Source organism: Periophthalmus magnuspinnatus, chromosome 4 (genome assembly GCF_009829125.3).
Source record: "Periophthalmus magnuspinnatus isolate fPerMag1 chromosome 4, fPerMag1.2.pri, whole genome shotgun sequence".
NCBI lineage: Eukaryota > Metazoa > Chordata > Actinopteri > Gobiiformes > Gobiidae > Periophthalmus > Periophthalmus magnuspinnatus.
In genome coordinates, this window is record NC_047129.1 from 34069351 (window position 1) to 34089636 (window position 20286).

Sequence of the window (20286 nt, forward strand, 5' to 3'; positions counted from 1 at the left end):
AAACCTTGTACTCAAGTAAGAGTATTGTTACTTCAGAATATTACAAAGTAGTACAAAGTGGTGGTCCAAGAAATCACTCAAGTAAAAAGTAAAGTATTGCGGAAAAGTACTGCTCAAGTAAGACTCACTTAAAGAATAACAGTCAGGACGTATCTGATTTATAATTTTGGTGAACGTGACAAAACATCAAATAATGCACAAAATCTGGACATTTTAAACAGACACAAACACGATCCAAACTAAAATCATATCAAGAGCAAGAAACACAAATGTTTAAATCACAATGTCAACTTAAAGCTTTTGTCACTCGTAAACTTACTCACAGTGGGAAGTATCTATTCCTTAGTGTTAGAGAAGTACCATTTCTGTGCTGTACCGAGGCGCTCACTGCAGCTCAGTCCTTCTCATCCCGGCTTACGTCATCAGAGGTATAATACTCCCTACATTGGAAGCATAGCCAGACGGGACTGTACTAGAATAGACAACAGTCACTGTGTGTTGAGGGTTCATGTATCCGCGGGCTAGGTCCTGTTCTCATGGCAACTAAACTAAAACTCCAGCATCACATCTCTTCTCTTAACTCTCGGGTTACTACAGTTTATTCTACAACCAGGGGCGGAGCCAGACATTTATGGTTGGAGCAGCTAAAGGGGGGGCTACGGGCTCCAGTGTGGGTGCTCACTACACATGTTAATTTAGAGCCTTTAACAATGGAGCGTACCCCCCACCGTACACCATGTTTGAGTTGAGTTGTGCGATGAAAATGGGGCAAAATCTTTGGCGGTTCTGGGGCATTGGCCGTTCCAGGGGCGGCTCGTGCCCCCTCCAGTTCTCCCTGGCGCCGCCCCTGTGTACAACACTTGGTAACGAAATAGAGTTTGAAATTTTAGTATCGTGACAACACTACATGGCAGCGTCTACCTTTATACAAACAATTGTGATCCCTCCACTGGAAAAGTTCCGTAGTGGACCTTTAACAGAAAAAAAAACAGTGGGAGACATTGAGACAGGTGTAAAATCTTGAGATGCATTTTAATTTTTCAAACTGGAGACCTCTGCCTCTATTCACTCGTTCACATTCACGCGTCACTCACACATAAACCAGGACATCTGCAGACAGCTCAGAGAAGCACTTCCACTGTGTAGTTTTTAAAGAAAACATTTGGAGTTAAATATGTGTTTCATCATGAGTTTAGTCGTATTAAAATGAGAGAGTGGACATTCAAAGCGCTGAACGCTGTCCTCAAAAACCACACAGGCTCCTTCTCAACGCTCTCTTCATGCGGGAAATATACAGAGATGGAAACTACGCCCCCCGGAGTCCAAATCTGCAAAAAGACGACTTCGGCTTTGAAATGGTCCAATCTGAAAAAGAGGAGAAGAGTCGTCAGAGTCCTCCTCTCAGTCTGGAGGTTGTTGGTTTGACTCCTGCTCTCTCCTGGTGTGGCAGAGTGGTTAGCCTGTGCGCTCTCACCTCTTGTCGGGGTCATGGCTGCTCCTCATTGCTCGCGCTTGGCGTTCGGTTTCGGATCTGACTCCTCAATTGTTCGATGAGTTCTGGATTCTGCTGCTGCATCTGTTGTGCAAACTGCTGACCCCTGGAGGACACAGAGAGTAATCGAAATTAGAATATTCACAATTTATAAAAAGCATCGGGTGTAACTTCATAAGCATTATAATTTTGTCTGCAAACAACAGAATATCGTCTACATGGGTTCTTAAAGGTACAGTATGTAACTTTCAGGATGTGACATGTCAGCTGCATGATTCCATGGAAATAGAAAGTTAAAGTCATACTTAAGAACATGGAGAATATTCCACAGTAAGAAACTAAATTAACATGAACATGCTTTTGTACTGAATTCACTTTCTATTCTCTTTATTCTGTTCTGACCCAGAGAGTCCTGACATAAACCTCATCAGACCCAGAGTCCTGACATAAACCTCATCAGACCCAGAGAGTCCTGACATAAACCTCATCAGACCCAGAGTCCTGACATAAACCTCATCAGACCCAGAGAGTCCTGACATAAACCTCAGACCCAGAGAGTCCTGACATAAACCTCAGACCCAGAGTCCTGACATAAACCTCATCAGACCCAGAGAGTCCTGACGTAAACCTCATCAGACCCAGAGAGTCCTGACATAAACCTCATCAGACCCAGAGAGTCCTGACATAAACCTCAGACCCAGAGAGTCCTGACATAAACCTCATCAGACCCAGAGTCCTGACATAAACCTCATCAGACCCAGAGAGTCCTGACATAAACCTCAGACCCAGAGAGTCCTGACATAAACCTCATCAGACCCAGAGTCCTGACGTAAACCTCATCAGACCCAGAGTCTTGACGTAAACCTCATCAGACCCAGAGAGTCCTGACGTAAACCCTGTGGACTCACGCCTGGATGAGTCCGCTCAGGTCGCCTGACGAAGCTGAGGCCGCCGCCGCTGCAGGTCCGGGTCCAGGTGCTCCTCCCATGGCTCCGGACATCATTCCCGACATTCTGTGGTAACAAGGAAAGTTTCACTGATGTTTCACTGATGTTTCACTGATGTTTCATTGATGTTTCACTGATGTTTCACAAATACAGAGGCCTCCAACCTCAGCAAATGCTGATATCACTGTGTATATACACATTTTATATTACTACTACTGAGGGCCACACCTCGTTGTTGAAGCCTGATCTCAACAGCTCTCTGAAGCAGAGCTGGGCCTGGTCTAGGTCTTGGATGGGAGACTTCTAGCAGTATGATTGTGTAGGAGAGACACTTCACACATTAACTAGAAATATTTACAAAACTCTTGCAAACACGTGGCTCATACATTTACTTTTATGAAGGTTTTTGTAAAAAACAGACGCTGAACCAGGAGCCCATCACTTGTGGGCCATAGTTTAGATGCCTTTGTTTTCATAACTCAGTGCACTAAGCACGTGATAATGTAATGAAAAGACAAAAGGCTGTCCTCTCGGGGGACACAGGGGTCACAGGAGTTGGCCGTGTAAAGCAGTTCTCAGAGAAATCAGTTCTGAATGTGCAGTTTAATAAGATCTCACAAAGTTACTCACAGCTGCTGGACCTGAGGGTTGTTCATCAAAGTCGACGCCTGAACGAATTATACAAAAGATTGAATTCTGTTTTTATTTTTATACAAATTTGAGAACAGACTCTGGAGCTTCTGACCAGGACACTCACCATGTTCATGAAGCCGGGGTTACTGAGGAGACCGGCCAGATCGACCCCTCCCATTCCCGCCGTCTGAAGAAACAAAAAGAGCATTTAAATATTTACAGTTTAAATCCTCTGTACACTGCACTAGAAAACAGTTTGATTTCTACAAAACAATTCAAACACTGATGGTGCATGAACGGCATCTGACACACAGGGATATGGGAGGAGGGGAGGGCATCTGACACACAGGGATATGGGAGGAGGGGAGGGCATCTGACACACAGGGATATGGGAGGAGGGGAGGGCATCTGGCTCTGACCGGGCTGGAGGTGTCCATTTTGTCCTCTGCGATCTTCAGGTTGGATTTGTAGGTCTCGTTGTCTGGATCCAGTTCCAGGGCTTTCTTGTAGTAGCCCACGGCCTCTGTGTGTTTGTTCAGACTCGCCAACGCCAAACTGCACGAAATACAACGACAGGAGAGGCGTCAGAGGAGCCGACAGAGGAGGCGACAGAGGAGGCGACAGAGGAGAGGCGACAGAGGAGCCGACAGAGGAGGCGACAGAGGAGGCGACAGAGGAGAGGCGTCAGAGGAGCCGACAGAGGAGAGGCGACAGAGGAGGCGACAGAGGAGCCGACAGAGGAGAGGCGACAGAGGAGCCGACAGAGGAGAGGCGACAGAGGAGGCGACAGAGGAGGCGACAGAGGAGGCGACAGAGGAGCCGACAGAGGAGCCGACAGAGGAGAGGCGACAGAGGAGCCGACAGAGGAGAGGCGACACAGGAGAGGCGACACAGGAGCGGCGACAGAGGAGAGGCGACGGAGGAGAGCCGACGGAGGAGAGCCGACGGAGGAGAGACGACGGAGGAGAGACGACGGAGGAGAGACGACGGAGGAGAGACGACGGAGGAGAGCCGACAGACGAGAGACGACGGAGGAGCCGACGGAGGAGCCGACGGAGGAGCCGACAGAGGAGCCGACGGAGGAGAGGCGACGGAGGAGCGGCGACAGACGAGAGACGACAGACGAGAGACGACAGAGGAGACGACAGAGGAGCCGACGGAGGAGAGACGACAGAGGAGAGACGACAGACGAGCGGCGACAGACGAGCGGCGACAGACGAGCGGCGACAGACGAGCGGCGACAGACGAGCGGCGACAGAGGAGCGGCGACAGAGGAGCGGCGACAGAGGAGAGACGACAGAGGAGAGACGACAGAGGAGAGGGGACAGAGGAGAGGCGACAGAGGAGAGGCGACAGAGGAGAGGCGACAGAGGAGCCGACAGAGGAGCCGACAGAGGAGCCGACAGAGGAGCCGACAGAGGAGCCGACAGAGGAGCCGACAGAGGAGCCGACAGAGGAGCGGCGACAGAGGAGCGGCGACAGAGGAGCGGCGACAGAGGAGCGGCGACAGAGGAGAGGCGACAGAGGAGAGGCGACAGAGGAGAGACGACAGAGGAGAGACGACAGAGGAGAGACGACAGAGGAGAGACGACAGAGGAGAGACGACAGAGGAGAGACGACAGAGGAGAGGGGACAGAGGAGGAGCGGCGACAGAGGAGAGGCGACAGAGGAGAGACGACAGAGGAGAGACGACAGAGGAGAGACGACAGAGGAGAGGGGACAGAGGAGAGACGACAGAGGAGAGGGGACAGAGGAGAGGGGACAGAGGAGGAGCGGCGACAGAGGAGAGGCGACAGAGGAGAGGCGACAGAGGAGAGGCGACAGAGGAGAGGCGACAGAGGAGAGGGGACAGAGGAGGAGCCGACAGAGGAGGAGCCGACAGAGGAGCGGCGACAGAGGAGAGGCGACAGAGGAGAGGCGACAGAGGAGAGGCGACAGAGGAGAGGCGACAGAGGAGAGGCGACAGAGGAGAGGCGACAGAGGAGAGGCGACAGAGGAGAGGCGACAGAGGAGAGGCGACAGAGGAGAGGCGACAGAGGAGAGACGACAGAGGAGAGGGGACAGAGGAGGAGCCGACAGAGGAGCCGACAGAGGAGCGGCGACAGAGGAGAGGCGACAGAGGAGAGGCGACAGAGGAGAGGCGACAGAGGAGAGGCGACAGAGGAGAGGCGACAGAGGAGAGGCGACAGAGGAGAGACGACAGAGGAGAGGCGACAGAGGAGAGACGACAGAGGAGAGGGGACAGAGGAGAGGGGACAGAGGAGAGGGGACAGAGGAGCCGACAGAGGAGCCGACAGAGGAGAGACGACGGAGGAGAGACGACAGAGGAGAGGCGACAGAGGAGAGGCGACAGAGGAGAGGCGACGGAGGAGAGACGACGGAGGAGAGACGACAGAGGAGAGGCGACAGAGGAGAGACGACGGAGGAGAGACGACGGAGGAGAGACGACGGAGGAGAGACGACGGAGGAGAGACGACGGAGGAGAGACGACGGAGGAGAGACGACAGAGGAGCGGCGACAGAGGAGAGACGACAGAGGAGAGGCGACAGAGGAGAGACGACAGAGGAGAGACGACAGAGGAGAGGCGACAGAGGAGCCGACGGAGGAGAGACGACGGAGGAGAGACGACGGAGGAGAGACGACGGAGGAGAGACGACGGAGGAGAGCTCAAAATGCTCTGTTCCACTTTGTGATGTCATCAAGTGGTAGTTTTCAGGTGAACAGCTCCTTTTACCTTTAGTTCAGTCGAGATTATAACTTCCAGGACTGAAATCATCCAAATGATTCTAGTGAAGGTGTGTGGAGTTTAAAAACACAGTGGAACATTTCCTGTATCACCACATGATGACATCACAAAGTGGAACAGTGTTTTTTCAGTTTGAGAAACGTATGCAGGATTTATTTTTTTAAGCCTGTTTGAATGAAGCAAAAAAACAAGTCTCCAGCTCCGCTCCTTACCCCATGCGTCCGTATGCTTTGCTGTATTTGGGGTCTATGTTGATGGCCTGTTCACAGTCTTGTACTGCTCCTGCGTAGTTCCCCAGTTTACTGAGGGCGGCCGCTCTGAGGAGAGACAACAAAACATATCACTACTACATACACATACACACTAGTACTACTAATACTTTGCAGCTCTCCTCACCTGTTGCAGTAGTACACAGCGTTCTGAGGGTTGAGGGCGATGGCCTGTGAGTAGAACTCCACTGCAGCCGAATAATTCTCCACTTTCATCTGTTCATTTCCTTCAAAAACATTTAACAGAACATTACTGCAAGAAGCTAACCACTCTGCCACAGTCACACCGGGAGCGCTCCGTACCTTCTGACTTGAGCGCTTCGGCCTCCGCTCTCTGCTCATCGCTTAAACAGTTGGGGGTTGCGTTGTTGTTGGCCTGAGACTGCGCTGGGAACTGGAGGTAAAAAGATATTAAAGAAGAACACGTTAATCTTATCGTTCAAAGTCACGATTTTTAAAAAAAGAACGGCTAAACTGAGAATCTGGTGCATTTCGTAACATTTATTTAGGTTTTTCGCATAAAAAGATGTGATATATTTTGTTGTTAAGGTAGAAATTCTAATAACCCAGACAGTTTTAGCGTTTGTAATGTGATAATTGTCTCAGTGGCTCAGTGACATTCTGGGCCTATAGTTCACATTAGCACAAGGCAAGATTTGAATCACTGACTCTTTGGTTGGTGGGCAATGCTTTTACCACTGCTCCACCGCCCCGGCCCATTAAACAAGAGGACGCTTACGGACTGAACGAACATTTATATAATCACATAATTATATATTTAAAATGAGTGTCTGAATATAAAGTAAGGTAAACGCTGCATATTTTTGAGGTTCGCATCATCAGCTCGCACAAACAGTGAGTGGACAGTAAAAGTCAGACCCGGGTCAGCTCACCTTGGCTGTGGCGTCGTTGAAGATTTCCGGTAGCGTCATGGGCACAGCCAGACTCTGATCGTCAGTGGAGATCTCGTACGCGGTTTCCAAACACTGGACGGCCACTGAAACAACAACAACGGGTTTAAATGAAGCGTTTCTCCAGCATCAGGGCGCTGCAGAGACGGGTGGATACAGGAACTCCCAGAACTGCCCAAAGATAACAAGACACAAGACGCAACACAACACTATCGGGTCAAAGCCGTGACTGCACCTACAGAGAGTTTAATAGAGGGAACCTGATCTAACGTTACATTTTTATTCTGTATTCTTATATGAATCTATTGTTTAAAGGGGACAGATAAGACTGAATCATTTTCTCTTCTCATTCGCTCTCTCAAAGTTATATTTACAGTGAGATTTAAATAATGTTTCTCTTGTAGTTAGTATTAAACTGTTCAGGGTGCCTCACTGACGCCTCCCTGTGGAGATGTTCCAGGCATGTCCCACCAGGAGGAGGCCGCGGGGAGGACCTAGGACGCACTGGAGGAACTATGTCTCTCGGCTGGCCAGGGAACGCGTCGGGTCCCACCAGAGGAGCTGGAAGACGTGTCTGGGGTGAGGGAAGTCTGGGATTCCCTGCTTAGACTGCTGCCCCCACGACCCGGCCCCGGATGAGAAGGAAATGGATTTAGTTTACAATTAACAAAATGTTAAATAAGGATTTATGAAGATTTATGCATATTTTAGTTTTAAACAGCAACACTGATCTAAACTGACTCAGCTTCAAATCAGAAACAGGTGCAGTCACTTTCTGCTCAAAACTGCAGTTGTTTCCCTGTTTTACTTCACAATACAAAATAAAAATAAGTGAGGGTGAGCTAAAGATCAGGGAACACTCTTATGAAATGGTTAAAACCTCATCAAATTGATTTTATGTAATGTCTCTGAATAAATAAAAGATGAGCATCATATTCTTGGATCAATACTTAGACCTTTTATTTGATGAGCTGTAAAATAAAATCACTTTTGTTGTGGAGGGTTTAACATTAATCATAGATTAATATTATTATTATTATCATAGTAAACCATAGACACTATAATGTGATTTATGACACATTTAGAAAAAGGCCCTCAGGTTTTCTCGACTTTAACTGATGCTGACGTTTACAGCGTCAGTTTAGTTTAGTTTTACACAACCAGTGAAACATTTGGACAAACCTCCTCATTAAATATTATTCTTTATGTTTACTACTGTCTACATTTTAGATATGAACGAGAGACATCAAGTTTATGAAGCCAGATATATGGAATTATGTAGTAAAGGAAATAAAGGGAAAAACTCTCTAAATGTTTTATATTTCATATTCAGATCCTAAGAGTCTCTCGTTGTGCAGCTCAAACCCTTGTCTTCTCTCAGATTCATGATGAAGTCCCTGAAATGGTTTTCAATTCAGCTGAGCCTCAGTCAGGACACGACAAAAGTGTGAACAGGGTCAAAGCAATGGGTAAAGAATATTTTTTTAATCTAAAACCTAAAACAAGCTTTGTGTTATTGAGTTTATTTTTGTTCACTACATTCACATGTGTCATAGTTTTGATGCTTCAGTGAGAATCTACAGTATGAATAATCATGGAAATAAAGAAGAAACATAAATGAAACTGGAGTCCAAACGTTTGACTGGTCGTGTAAGCGTTTACTCGTGGATAGTGTCATTTCTCCTGGTCACATGGCGCAGGACTCACCCTCCAGACTCTCCTTGGCGTCGGACGTCAGGCTGCCAGAATGCAGCTGGTCATGGAGGAACTGGAGGATGGAGAAGGCCAGGCGCTTTGTGTCCGACATGATCCCAGGAGGAGGGCTCCGAGTGAGCTAGAACACAGGGTGAGGAGACCTGAGGGAAAATGCAAGTATTTAGTCCTGGGCAGATTCTGGGTTAGTTCTCGGTCTAGAGTCTGGGAGCCTAAAGACAAAAGATAGACCAATATTTCGTTTTAACCGAACTGCTGCTTAGGTTTGTGGTAAAAAAGAGATGTGTTTGAGTTTGTAGTAAATTTACAAATCACATAATTGGTTCAAAAATATCAGCAGGCCTTCTCAGCAAACATTTGCTCTGGATTCTAAACAATCCGCATTGGCCATGAAAAAAATAATCTCAGAAGAGCTAAACTTGGGCTTTCAAGAGGTTTCCTTCAGCCTGTGATATCTGAAAAAGATCTAGGCTCAAAGTATCAAAACAACAAGAGACTGTGATGGTTTCCTGGCTCAGCAGTTCATGTAACAGTACTAGTGTAACGACCCTGCAGCAGCGTTAATGTTTAAAAAAAAAACCATTATCTTCTTAAAAATTGCAGCCCTGGAAAAAAAGGGTTTTTAATAAATCACTTGTCTTTTCATAGTAAGGCCATCGTGGACATGAACATCCAGTGTGTTTTGTTTTTCATCATAACAAAAAACATCACAACTCTTAAAACCCTTTTACTGTTGTAACTCTACATCAGATTAAACATCCTGAGGTCCTTGCGAATACCCAGTCCTTTTAAAATGTGTCTACTCAGTCGTGTTCTGAATAAGCCGTCAACAGTTAGTAATGAGACCAAATCAGTCAAGCATCATCTTTACATCAGTCATAAACTCTGTATTGATGGTTTCTGGATTCCAGGGTTTGAAAACTTACACATGAAACATCCAAAATGTAAATGCACATATGCTGAACCTGGTCATTTCTATCAGTGAGTAGAGTAAACCCACAAAGTGTATTTCAACACAAATCTGCATCTTAACAATATTCATTTTAACTGTCCTCCGTCTCAGTATTATTGACCTGTGGAATGTGGTGATTTCATCTTTACAGTTGTTATTGGTTATTGTTTAGGTCTGGCATAAAAAGTGGATAAAAGTTTGAAGATTTCAGATCTACACACACCTGGAGCGGAAATTAGAAAAAATATTTCTACTTCTTCCCAATTTTGAGTATTTATGTGAATATTTGAGTGACTACATTTTCAAATGTTATTCAAAATTTGCAAAACAGATCAGTGTTGAGCTGCACAGTTGGATAAACAATATTAGTTAGCATAAACTATGTATAAAAACAAACTTACTGAGTAACATGGTTCATTAATTTGGCAGTAATTTTATCAAAACCATTCATTTTTATTACCAAAAAAACAAAATGTGACTGACATTTTTGCTTTATCCAAGAAAACCTACTCTTTCTGCACAGTAAAATCCTCCACAATCAGAGGGAGATGAGCGTGTGCAGGAGGCTCACAATGACACATGCCTCGTTACTATTTATAGGTGAAAAGTGGAAAGGCTCGTTGTTGTTGCCCGTGAGATCAGATTACGCACTTGTGACTCGTTAAGTGAATAAGTCCTTTGTTTGTTCTGCGCGTTTGATTAGAACGAGGCCAATTCAACGTGAGTTTTGCCCCAGTTTGAAAAGAGCCTGGCATGACGTGTTTCCAGCACCATGCTAAATGCTAACGCGCTAACTATTGTTTTAAGTCTTTCATCCGCTTCACAAACCTCCAGATGGTCCCGGGACGTGGACAGGGGCCGGATAAAGAGTCGCACCTACCCGCTGTCTTTGGCTGGAATCCCGAAAAGCAGCGAAAAGCGAAAAGAAAACGTCAGATAGCCACTTTCTTGCTTTGCTCTTCGAATCTTCTAGCTACTTAGCGCTGGACGCGAGCGTGTGACGTCATCAACGCGCGACACCTCTGCCCACTCCAGCGGGTTTGTTTTTGTTTGGTAGTTTTTGGTCTAAAGTTGTTCTATAGAGTTTCTAATACAGTAATAAATGGGTGTGAAACGCATTTAAGACTATTAATGCTTTCTAAATAGGCTTTGTATAAATATTTAGACTTAATTGTGGCGAAACGGCACTTTGCACAGTTGCTAAGCTAACAGGCGCGTGAGGATCTGCCTTTAGTCCAAAACAGGTTCGTAGGATGTTTGAAAAGAGGCGCACACTGAGAGCACTGGTGACAGAGCGGCTGACTGCGGCTGCGGACGAGATCTTTGCGCTGTTTGAAAGAACAATAGCGGAGTATGAGGAGGAACTGAGCCGCTCCAAAGAGGAGAACCAGAGGAAACAGCGGCTCCTGGACTCGACTCTCAGCCCACAAGTCCGGCTCCACAGGACACAGGGTGCGTACCATCAGGCTGGCTACTTTTGTATTGTATAAATGTGCTAGGTATTATTATTATATGCATGCACACTGGTGGAAAAAGGCCTCCCTCCTCCTTAAATGTATCTTACATTGTCCCATTATATAATAAAACAGGAAAATGATACTGCCAGACCTCCACCCAATATGAACCATTATCCATGTAGGGACTGAAAATGACCTCTCCCCTCAAAACACAGTTATCCAATTACAAAATGGATCCAGTTGTCTGTTATTTACCCTGCAATTAACTACAGGACAGCTTTGTATGAATAAACTTCAAACATCATAAGACATTCTGGGCCAACATCAGTCTGTATTAGCTGAACTGATAATATGGAACCAAGCAAATTCTCCTTCTGATATCTAATAGCAGTATCGTATGGGTGTGTCCCTACTTAGGACACGTTAAGCTGAAATACAACTAGCATTTATAACTGGAAGAACTCAATGTATTTTTCTGTTTGACAGATGTGAAGATAAAATGCAGCAGTCCCAACAACACTTCGCCTCCTCTCTGTGTTTTAGAGAAACCGAAGGAGGAAAATCCGACTGAAACTTTAGACCTTACAGTTGTCCAGGTGAAGAGCGAGGAGCTGGAGAAGGAACCGTCTGAGCTGCATCAGATTCTAAGCACAATCAGTGAAAATGAAACAGACAAAACTCAAGAGGAAGTGTCCAAAGAACCAAAACAAGAGCCAGAGTCTGTGGATTTTAACTTTGATAATTTTCAGCAAAACGGCTACTCCACCGACAACAGTGAAGACTGGGGAGAAACATCCAGTTCAGCCAGACACATACAGACCGAAGACGTCAGAGAGGGTTATGAGCAGTTTATACTGGACCATGACTTTTCAATGAACAGAGTCAGAGAACACCGATGCCTCGTCTGTGGGAAGGTCTTCACCGGGCGTTCACTTTTAAAGAGGCACTCTGTGGTTCACACGGGGGAGAAACCTTTCAGCTGTCCAGTTTGTAACAAAGGCTTTACACAGAACGCCCACCTGAAGGTCCACATGTGCACTCACACTGGAATCATGCCGTATCGATGCTCGCTGTGTGCCCGAGGATTCACACGCAGAGACATCTACCTCAAACATGTGGGGACGCACAGAGACAAGAGGCCTGTGGGACTGAACGACCGAAGGGTGGGGTCACTGAACGACCGAAGGGTGGGGTCACTGAACGACCGAAGGGTGGGGCCACTGAACGACCGAAGGGTGGGACCACTAAATGCCCGAAGGGTGGGGCCGTGGAATGACCCAAGGTTGGGGCCAAAACCCGGAGAGGCCAGCTCACATAGTACAGAGTCAAGTGCAAACCAACTGTGTCTCTACAGCTGCTCCTTGTGTCAGAAAAGCTTTCTCTGTAAAAACGACATAGAAAATCACATGAAGAGCCACATAGAAGAAAGAACAGGAGACAGAACACTGGACAGAGCAGGAAACTGAGGCTCAGACACAGGATAAGCCCTGGTTTTATAATAATAATAATAATACATTGGATTTATACATCATCTTTCAGGACATTCAAAGAGCTTTACAGAGCAATATTCATTCACTCGACAGATACTACTGTAGCCACAGCTGCCCCGGGGCCGTCAGCCTCTCCCACAAACACACACATCTCATTGATACTAGGCAATGTGTGCATAAGGACACAACGACAGAACTCGACCCGAGCAGGAATCAATCTTCTAACCTTCAGGTTGGGGGGGGATCACTGCTCTACCACTGAGCCACTGTTTTGCAGTTCACATATGTCATGTCTGAGTCAGGTCCCAGGTTAAATACTTCAAGTCTCTTGCATTAGTGTCTGTTTATGGTCAGTGTGTTTTTATATTGTTTTGACATTTCTTTCATGAGTTATATGTTTATTTTACATATTGGACTGTTACTTAAAAATATATATTATATATTTTTACTAAAAGGATGTCAATCCTTTTAAAAATTCCTGGTCACAAAATGAGCTGTGGAGCGGGGCTGTCATGCTCAAACGATGCACAAACATGTGACACTATTTTGGGGTAAATTGAACACTAGGGGGCGCAACTTCACATAGGCCCCACTCCTTTATAACCAAGTCCACCGTGTCCAGACTGAACTCGTGTCATGATCATGTGGAGAAGGAGAAGAATGGATTAAATACACAGGACATAGTTCTTCACATTTTTATTATTTTTTATATTACAAAGTGCAGCCAGAACTGTTCAGTTCAAATATTCAGTCGGAGTTTAACGAGTTTTCAGATTTTTCTAATTTTTTCATGTGTATTTTGTGGTTCATTCCTGCTGAGGCTCCGCCCCACAGCAGACCCACGGGGAGGTTTCTGTACAGCGAGGTGTGGTGCTGTGTGCTCATATACCTGTGATGAATAAAACCTTTTGAAAGTGACTTGGTTTGAGTCAGATGTCACTGTTTGAAAAAAAATAAATATGAGAAGGAAATATATTGTGTAAAAGAGGAGACACCGGGAAAACAGGCAACATCAGAATATATGAGGCATTTGAAGAGGGTCCTGTGTTAAACAAACCTCACGTTAATCCATGTTCTAATGTTCCCTCCTCAAAAACAGACCTGGAGTTGTGTTTTGTTTCATTCACACATGTTTGAGTCACACTTTATTATTAGTCTGTAACATCGACAAAGCTCAAAATGCTCTGTTCCACCTTGTGATGTCATCAAGTGGTAGTCTTCAGGTTAACCATTACCTTTTAATTTAGTTCAGTAGAGGTTGACAACTCCAGAAGATGAAATCCAAATGATTCTAGTGGAGGTGTGTGGAGTTTAAAAACACAGTGGATTTGTTTGTGTGTTAAACATGTGAGAATGAAACAAAACACAACTCCAGGTCTGTGTGTGACGAGGAAACGACATTAGAACACAGATTAGAGAGCAGTGTCATATGGGCCTTCAAATAATTTGCCGACAATAATGCAAACCATCTACAGACCTTTCACCTGACAACACTCAAGTCTTTGCGGTTGAATAATGGCTCCACTTTCTGAAGCTATTGTGAAAAAATCCTGTGACTTTTGTTTATTTAAACTGACAGAGAAGACACTGAACTTTGTGACAGTTTTTGTTTCATGTGGATAGGACCAGGAATTACTCAGATATGGAACAAAAACCAGGTCAAACTATTGGCTTTGGAGATTATTGGGAAGTCACGTGTCGCCTCCGCGTCACTAGGGGGCGCTGCTACTTTCAGCTGTTCAGACTCCACCTCCATCAGCTCGAGACGCTCTACCCTCACCCGGGGGCGGGGCTTAGTGCTCCATGTCAATCAAACCAAACTGCTGCGCGCCTCTCCACAGAGTGACATGTAAGTACAGCAGATATTAAAGTCCAGAGACACTGACAGTACTTTTGTGATGTGTTAAATACAGTTACCTTTATGTAGAATTTACTTTGGGCCAAAAATTACAGCTCACTTTGACCAAGACCCTGTTTGTAAACCTGTCCCAAAAAACCTAAACCTGATCTGAACCTGACTGTGAAAAGTGGTGGAAGTAATTTTGTGAAGTTAAAGTACAGGGAAAAAAGAAAAAAAAAAAGTGAAGGTGAAAGTATCATATGAAAAAATACTGAAGTAAAAGTTTTAAAGTGCCTGCTTAAAAATTAGTTAAAAAAAAAATTCGCACATATTTTGAGTCTTATAAAGCTTCATATTTGGTGATTTTTATAAAGATTTGAGCTGAGTTTTGTTCAACAGAAACAATAGATTTTTAAAAAAATCTGTTTTTATTGGTATATTTTTGTTTTTCTCAAATTCTAAACCTGTTAAAAATAAACTCAAAACTGTAATAAAAAATACTTTTACTTTTCAGTCCAAAAATGTGGTGGAGTAGAAAGTACAGATACTGCTCTCAAATGTACAAAAAGTAATTAAATACAGCACTTTATTATTTTTACATTCGTCCACTGCGCCACTGATACATCAACAAAAGTCAAAGTAAAGCCACGTGTGTTTTTGTTTTCATTTTATGTCTAAATTCGCTTTTTCTTGTGTCTAAAAGTCTGCGTTTTAATAACTAGGTCAACCACACCGTTTACGCAGGTTGCCATGGTCACAGCACAGCGTGAAGCCCCGCCCCCGGAAGTGCCGCGGCTTTAGAGCGTCCTGCGTCACCACAAAGAATGCGGAAGTTTACAATGATCCGGAGCTAAACGCGAACAGCACATTTATGAAACATGGAGCTGAGGGAGAAGAGGCGCAGACTGAGAGCGCAGGTGACAGAGCGGCTGACTGCGGCTGCGGACGAGATCTTTGCGCTGTTTGAAAGAACAATAGCGGAGTATGAGGAGGAACTGAGCCGCTCCAAAGAGGAGAACCAGAGGAAACAGCGGCTCCTGGACTCGGCTCTCTGCGCGCACACACACGCGCGCTCTGCAGGTTTGGGACAAATAAAGTTACAAGTTTCAGCCTGTCGTGATAACACACTCTGAAACACGATACACTGCTTAAAGGCTCACGACGGAACTTTACTGGTGGACAGAATGCCGCCTTCTTTGTCTCCATGGAGATGTTATTGTTCCACAGTGTGGCATTAGTCTGTCTCCATAAGGACAAACAGGTGAGAGTGTTTCTACGGACACTTTGACCAAAACAAGATCAGTGTAATGCCAAACTGTGGAACATTCCTGGCAAAGAGATTATATCTCAATGGAGACCAGCTGGTAACGAACCCTACACCCAAAAAGTGACATGGTGCATCTTTAAGGAAATATAAACGATAAAACTGAGACACTCTCTCACTCTTAAATATGTTTTTAAATGGAAAGTGTCATTAAAACAACAAAAATCTCTCCATTATAACAAAGTTATAAAGTTATAAAATGTTCTCATGATAAATATTGAGCCCAAAATAAATATTTCCATGTTTCTTTTTTGAACAGTAAACAGACATAGTGATTATTAGAGATGCACTGAGCCTTTAAGTATCGATATTCAATATGAACCGATACCAGTGTGAGGACGGAGAATGGCTTTTATTTCATTAAAATGCAGTGAAATTATTCCACTGATACAACATTTTTATCTAACCGTTTCACATCAGACTGAAGCTTTGGATGAAGAAAAACTTTTTTATCATCTTTATATTTATTTCAGCAATGTATCGAACTTCAGAATGTATCGAACTTCAGAATGTATCGAACTTCAGAACGTATCGAACTTCAGAATGTATCGAACTTCAGAACGTATCGAACTTCAGAATGTATCGAACTTCAGAACGTATCGAACTTCAGAACGTATCGAACTTCAGCAATGTATCAAACTTCAGAACGTATCGAACTTCAGAACGTATCGAACTTCAGAACGTATCGAGCTTCAGAATGTTTTCTCGTGACAGGCCTAAATACAACAAAGTGCAAAGTAGAACACAGACTCATAACATTCACTCAAATAACAGTTTCAGTTTTTATGATGAGAGTTTGGATGAACATTATGTTGGGGCTGAAGTCGTCCCCACAGCTTCCTCCGGCTGGACATTATATACATAATAAACAAAGATATTAAATATTTCTTGCTTTTCTTACAAAGGTACAAAACATTCTGTTTCCCATTCAACAGTTTCCATTTATCATAATCACAGGAGACTGAGATAAAGCTGCGACATTTTGGTCAAGGCCACGTTTCTTCTCTGTCTCCTCCTTTTAAAACAGGAGCGTGTGCCTCCCACTGAGGGAGGACCATAAAAACTCTGGAGTAATCTCACTTTGTTAGACTCGGCGCTGAATTTTGCTGGACGCTGCTTTAATCCGACTGTATTGTAACGAACAATAAAGAACGATTCCCTCTGCACCTGTTCTTCAGCAGAACAGAAATCGACAGAGAAAGTTTGATCAGAAGCGTGTGATCATTAGTCTGTACCGGGGGACGTTAGACGGGGCAGATCGACAAAATGCCATCTTGAAAATAAGAGATTAAAGATTATTCAAACATGAATCACTCCAAATACAACTTCAGAGCCCGAAACGAGAAGAAACGACTAGAACATGTATAAAGATTTGAACAGAACAGTCTGAAGAATAGGTCTGATTTAACAGAAATAATAATCTGACGACTTTTTGCAGGTGTTAAGATTCAAGCAGAGAGTCCAGAAGAGGCACAACATGAACAGAAACATGAATCTGCAGCGATTAAAGAGGAACCGGAGGAACCGGAGGAACTGTGCTTCGTCCAACCAGTGAGTGTGAAGAACGAGGAGCTTCCACAAACTGAGCTCAAAGACGAGCCACAGGGAGAGCACAGCGGAGGAGCAGACGCAGACTTCACACAGGAACCATTTCTACTCCAGGCCATGGACCGCAGCAAAGTCTGGACCAAGCTCTGGGAACCTCCGGCACAGATGGAGACGGAGGCCCCCGGAGATCACTACACCCAAGACTACGACCGAGACTACACCCAAGACTACGCCCGAGACCACAGCCAGAGGAACGACACGAGTCCAACCGCACACAACCCCGGTCTGTACAGCAAATACACGTGTGGAGCAAATGTGGAGGGGGCCCTGGCACGGACTGGAGGAGGAGGAGGAGGTGGAGGAGGAGGAGGAGAGACTAGAGCTGCTGTCAGAGAGGGACAGATAAACGACACAAGTCTAACAGCACACAACTCAGGAGGAGGAAAACGAGGAGGAAGAGGAGAGACCAGAGCCACTGCCTCCGAGGGACAAATAAAAGACACGAGTCCAGCTGCTTTAAACTCAAAATGCCCCTCGGAGAACGTTTTGTATTTGGGCAGCGCTAAAGTCCACGTGTGTGTGTTTTGTGAAAAGAGATTCTCCACCAATCAGAGTTTACAGATCCACATTCGAGTGCACACGGGGGAGAAACCTTACAGCTGTCCAGTCTGCGGGAAGTGCTTCACACAGAAGGCTCACCTGAAGACGCACATCAGGACGCACACCAAAGAGCGGCCTTACAGGTGTTCGATCTGCTTCAAGTCTTTTATGCATAAAGTGTCTCTGAATCTGCACATGGAGAAGACGCACCCGGAGCAGGTGGGCTGAGGTGTGTGTCCACCGCAGGGTCAAAGGTCAGATGTCACACTAAACTGACCCCTGTGAGCTTTAAATCCGTGTCCTGATGCTGTTCTCTCCTCAAAAACAGACCTGGAGTCGTGTTTTGTTTCATGTTTGAGTCACACTTTATCATTAGTCTGTAACATCTCCAGAGCTCAAAACGCTCTGTTCCACCTGGTGATGTCATCAAGTGGTAGTTTTCAACTGGTTTAACTCCTCCTTTTACCTTTAGTTCAGTCGAGATAAGTAGCAATTCCAGATTGGCTGAAATGATCCAGATGATTCTAGTGAAGGTGGAGTTTAAAAACACAGTGGAGCACTTCCTGTATCACCACATGATGACATCACAAGGTGGAACAGAGTGTTTTCAGTTTGAGAGAAGAGCTCAGCCTAAATCTGCAGGTTTGTGTTAAACATGTGAGAATGAAACAAAAACACAACTCCAGGTCTGTGTGTGAGGAGGTCACAGCGTTAGAACATGACTTCAATCTCACGAGTCAGTTCAGTGTAAAACTGGACCTTTAAAGACTGAGATGTTTTTAACAAACAGGTTTATAATAAGACGACAGAGTTTTAGTCAAGTTTATTATGTTTATTTTGTTTAGAGTCACAGTTTGTTAGTTTAGACTTAGAGTGGGTCATTTCAAACCAGTATAATGTGTTTTTCAGAGTGTGTTTTTAACGTAGACTGTTTATATAAATGGACGTAGCTAACACGCTAGCCACCGCGTTCCAAACAGGAAGTGATCATGTGTGCACTTCCTGCTCCATCGACTCTGGCTCCAATTCACTTTACATTGAAAAACTGTGTCCTCTCTGTCCTCTCTCTGTCCTCTCTCTGTCCTCTCTCTGTCCTCTCTCTGTCCTCTCTCCGTCCTCTCTCCGTCCTCTCTCCGTCCTCTCTCTGTCCTCTCTCTGTCCTCTCTCTGTCCTCTCTCTGTCCTCTCTCTGTCCTCTCTCTGTCCTCTCTCCGTCCTCTCTCCGTCCTCTCTCTGTCCTCTCTCTGTCCTCTCTCCGTCCTCTCTCTGTCTCCTCTGTCCTCTCTCTGTCCCCTCTGTCCCCTCTGTCCTCTCTGTCCTCTCTCTGTCCTCTCTCTGTCCTCTCTCCGTCCTCTCTCCGTCCTCTCTCTGTCCTCTCTCCGTCCTCTCTCTGTCCCCTCTGTCCTCTCTCTGTCCCCTCTGTCCTCTCTGTCCTCTCTCTGTCCTCTCTCTGTCCTCTCTCCGTCCTCTCTCCGTCCTCTCTCTGTCCCCTCTGTCCTCTCTCTGTCCTCTCTCTGTCCTCTCTCTGTCCTCTCTCTGTCCTCTCTGTCCTCTCTCTGTCCTCTCTCCTCTCTCTGTCCTCTCTCTGTCTCTGCTGCTTCAGACTCATTCTGGTCTTAAATGTTCGTATTAACCCTCTACATGATCCTGGGGTTTTTATTTCACTATTGTGTCTGTAAATCAAGATCTGAACATTAATAACAGACAAATCAGGTCCTTCTTTCCCCGACGTCGCTCCTGTTAGCGTTAGCAACAGGTTTGATTGACAGCGTTGCTAGGCACCTGCACCTGTTAAACCAGCGGTGTGAACAGGAAGAGGCGTTACCTTCAACAGCCTCGCTCCTGATTGGCTCTCTGGTTGCTATGATACTAAATGCTCCAAATTAGCCGCTATAACTGTTAGCCTCGACGAGCTTCATTTGACTGAACGCCGTGGGTGACGTTTTACTCACTCAGTCCACGTTTTTACACAGTCTTTGGTTTTTAATTATGAAACAGCCAAACTATGATAAATAGAATTGTTTGTAAAGATTTGGTTCCACAAACTTATTCATCTTTTGGCTCATTTTGTTTCATGTGGACAGAGATCACACAGATATGAAACAAAAACACACATAAAGGAGGTGTAATATTTAGGTTTTAATTGTTTCCATGGTAACGGTGCTAGATTTTTGCCGCTCTGAGAATCCCCCAGAACTAAACCCGGGTTTTATCAGACCTTAATTAGAACTAAACCTGGTCTAAAATTACACTTCAACTTGGGAAAGGCAGAAAAAGAAACAAAAAGGACAGGACAAACAAAGTGAAGACAAAACGTTGTAGGAGTGAAGATGTTTCGCTGCTCGTCACGTCGGGTTTGTGAAGT

General features: G+C 45.2%; 3 protein-coding genes across 3 annotated transcripts; 2 read left to right on the forward strand and 1 right to left on the reverse strand.

The window, feature by feature from the left end:
- Positions 1–130: 130 nt before the first annotated feature.
- sgta (small glutamine rich tetratricopeptide repeat co-chaperone alpha) lies at positions 131–10679 on the reverse strand. The gene is made up of 12 exons (XM_033965882.2): positions 10544–10679; positions 8706–8854; positions 6981–7084; positions 6391–6481; positions 6215–6314; positions 6031–6135; positions 3492–3627; positions 3197–3259; positions 3070–3107; positions 2401–2505; positions 1475–1598; positions 131–1365 (listed from the first exon to the last, which is right to left on the reverse strand). Exons 2-11 carry the CDS (start codon positions 8803–8805, stop codon positions 1487–1489), a joined length of 954 nt encoding a protein of 317 aa, XP_033821773.1. The 5' UTR covers positions 8806–8854; positions 10544–10679; the 3' UTR covers positions 131–1365; positions 1475–1486.
- A 350-nt stretch (positions 10680–11029) lies between these two features.
- Positions 11030–12907, forward strand: LOC129456182 (zinc finger protein 84-like). The gene is made up of 2 exons (XM_055221219.1): positions 11030–11093; positions 11607–12907. Exon 2 carries the CDS (start codon positions 11993–11995, stop codon positions 12584–12586), a length of 594 nt encoding a protein of 197 aa, XP_055077194.1. The 5' UTR covers positions 11030–11093; positions 11607–11992; the 3' UTR covers positions 12587–12907.
- A 2405-nt stretch (positions 12908–15312) lies between these two features.
- On the forward strand, positions 15313–18158 carry LOC129456177 (zinc finger protein 316-like). The gene is made up of 2 exons (XM_055221205.1): positions 15313–15530; positions 17213–18158. Exons 1-2 carry the CDS (start codon positions 15329–15331, stop codon positions 18148–18150), a joined length of 1140 nt encoding a protein of 379 aa, XP_055077180.1. The 5' UTR covers positions 15313–15328; the 3' UTR covers positions 18151–18158.
- Positions 18159–20286: the final 2128 nt, after the last annotated feature.

Bases quoted from the DNA above. Each gene is read 5' to 3' on its own strand.
- sgta (XM_033965882.2), bottom strand. From the start codon at position 8,805: ATGTCGGACACAAAGCGCCTGGCCTTCTCCATCCTCCAGTTCCTCCAT. The intron at 6,315-6,390 runs GTACGGAGCGCT...ATGTTTTTGAAG, and splicing joins CGAAGCGCTCAAGTCAGAAG to GAAATGAACAGATGAAAGTG. The intron at 3,628-6,030 runs GTAAGGAGCGGA...TATTTCGTGCAG, and splicing joins AAAGCATACGGACGCATGGG to TTTGGCGTTGGCGAGTCTGA.
- LOC129456177 (XM_055221205.1), top strand. From the start codon at position 15,329: ATGGAGCTGAGGGAGAAGAGGCGCAGACTGAGAGCGCAGGTGACAGAG. The intron at 15,531-17,212 runs GTTTGGGACAAA...GACTTTTTGCAG, and splicing joins CACACACGCGCGCTCTGCAG to GTGTTAAGATTCAAGCAGAG.
- LOC129456182 (XM_055221219.1), top strand. From the start codon at position 11,993: ATGAACAGAGTCAGAGAACACCGATGCCTCGTCTGTGGGAAGGTCTTC.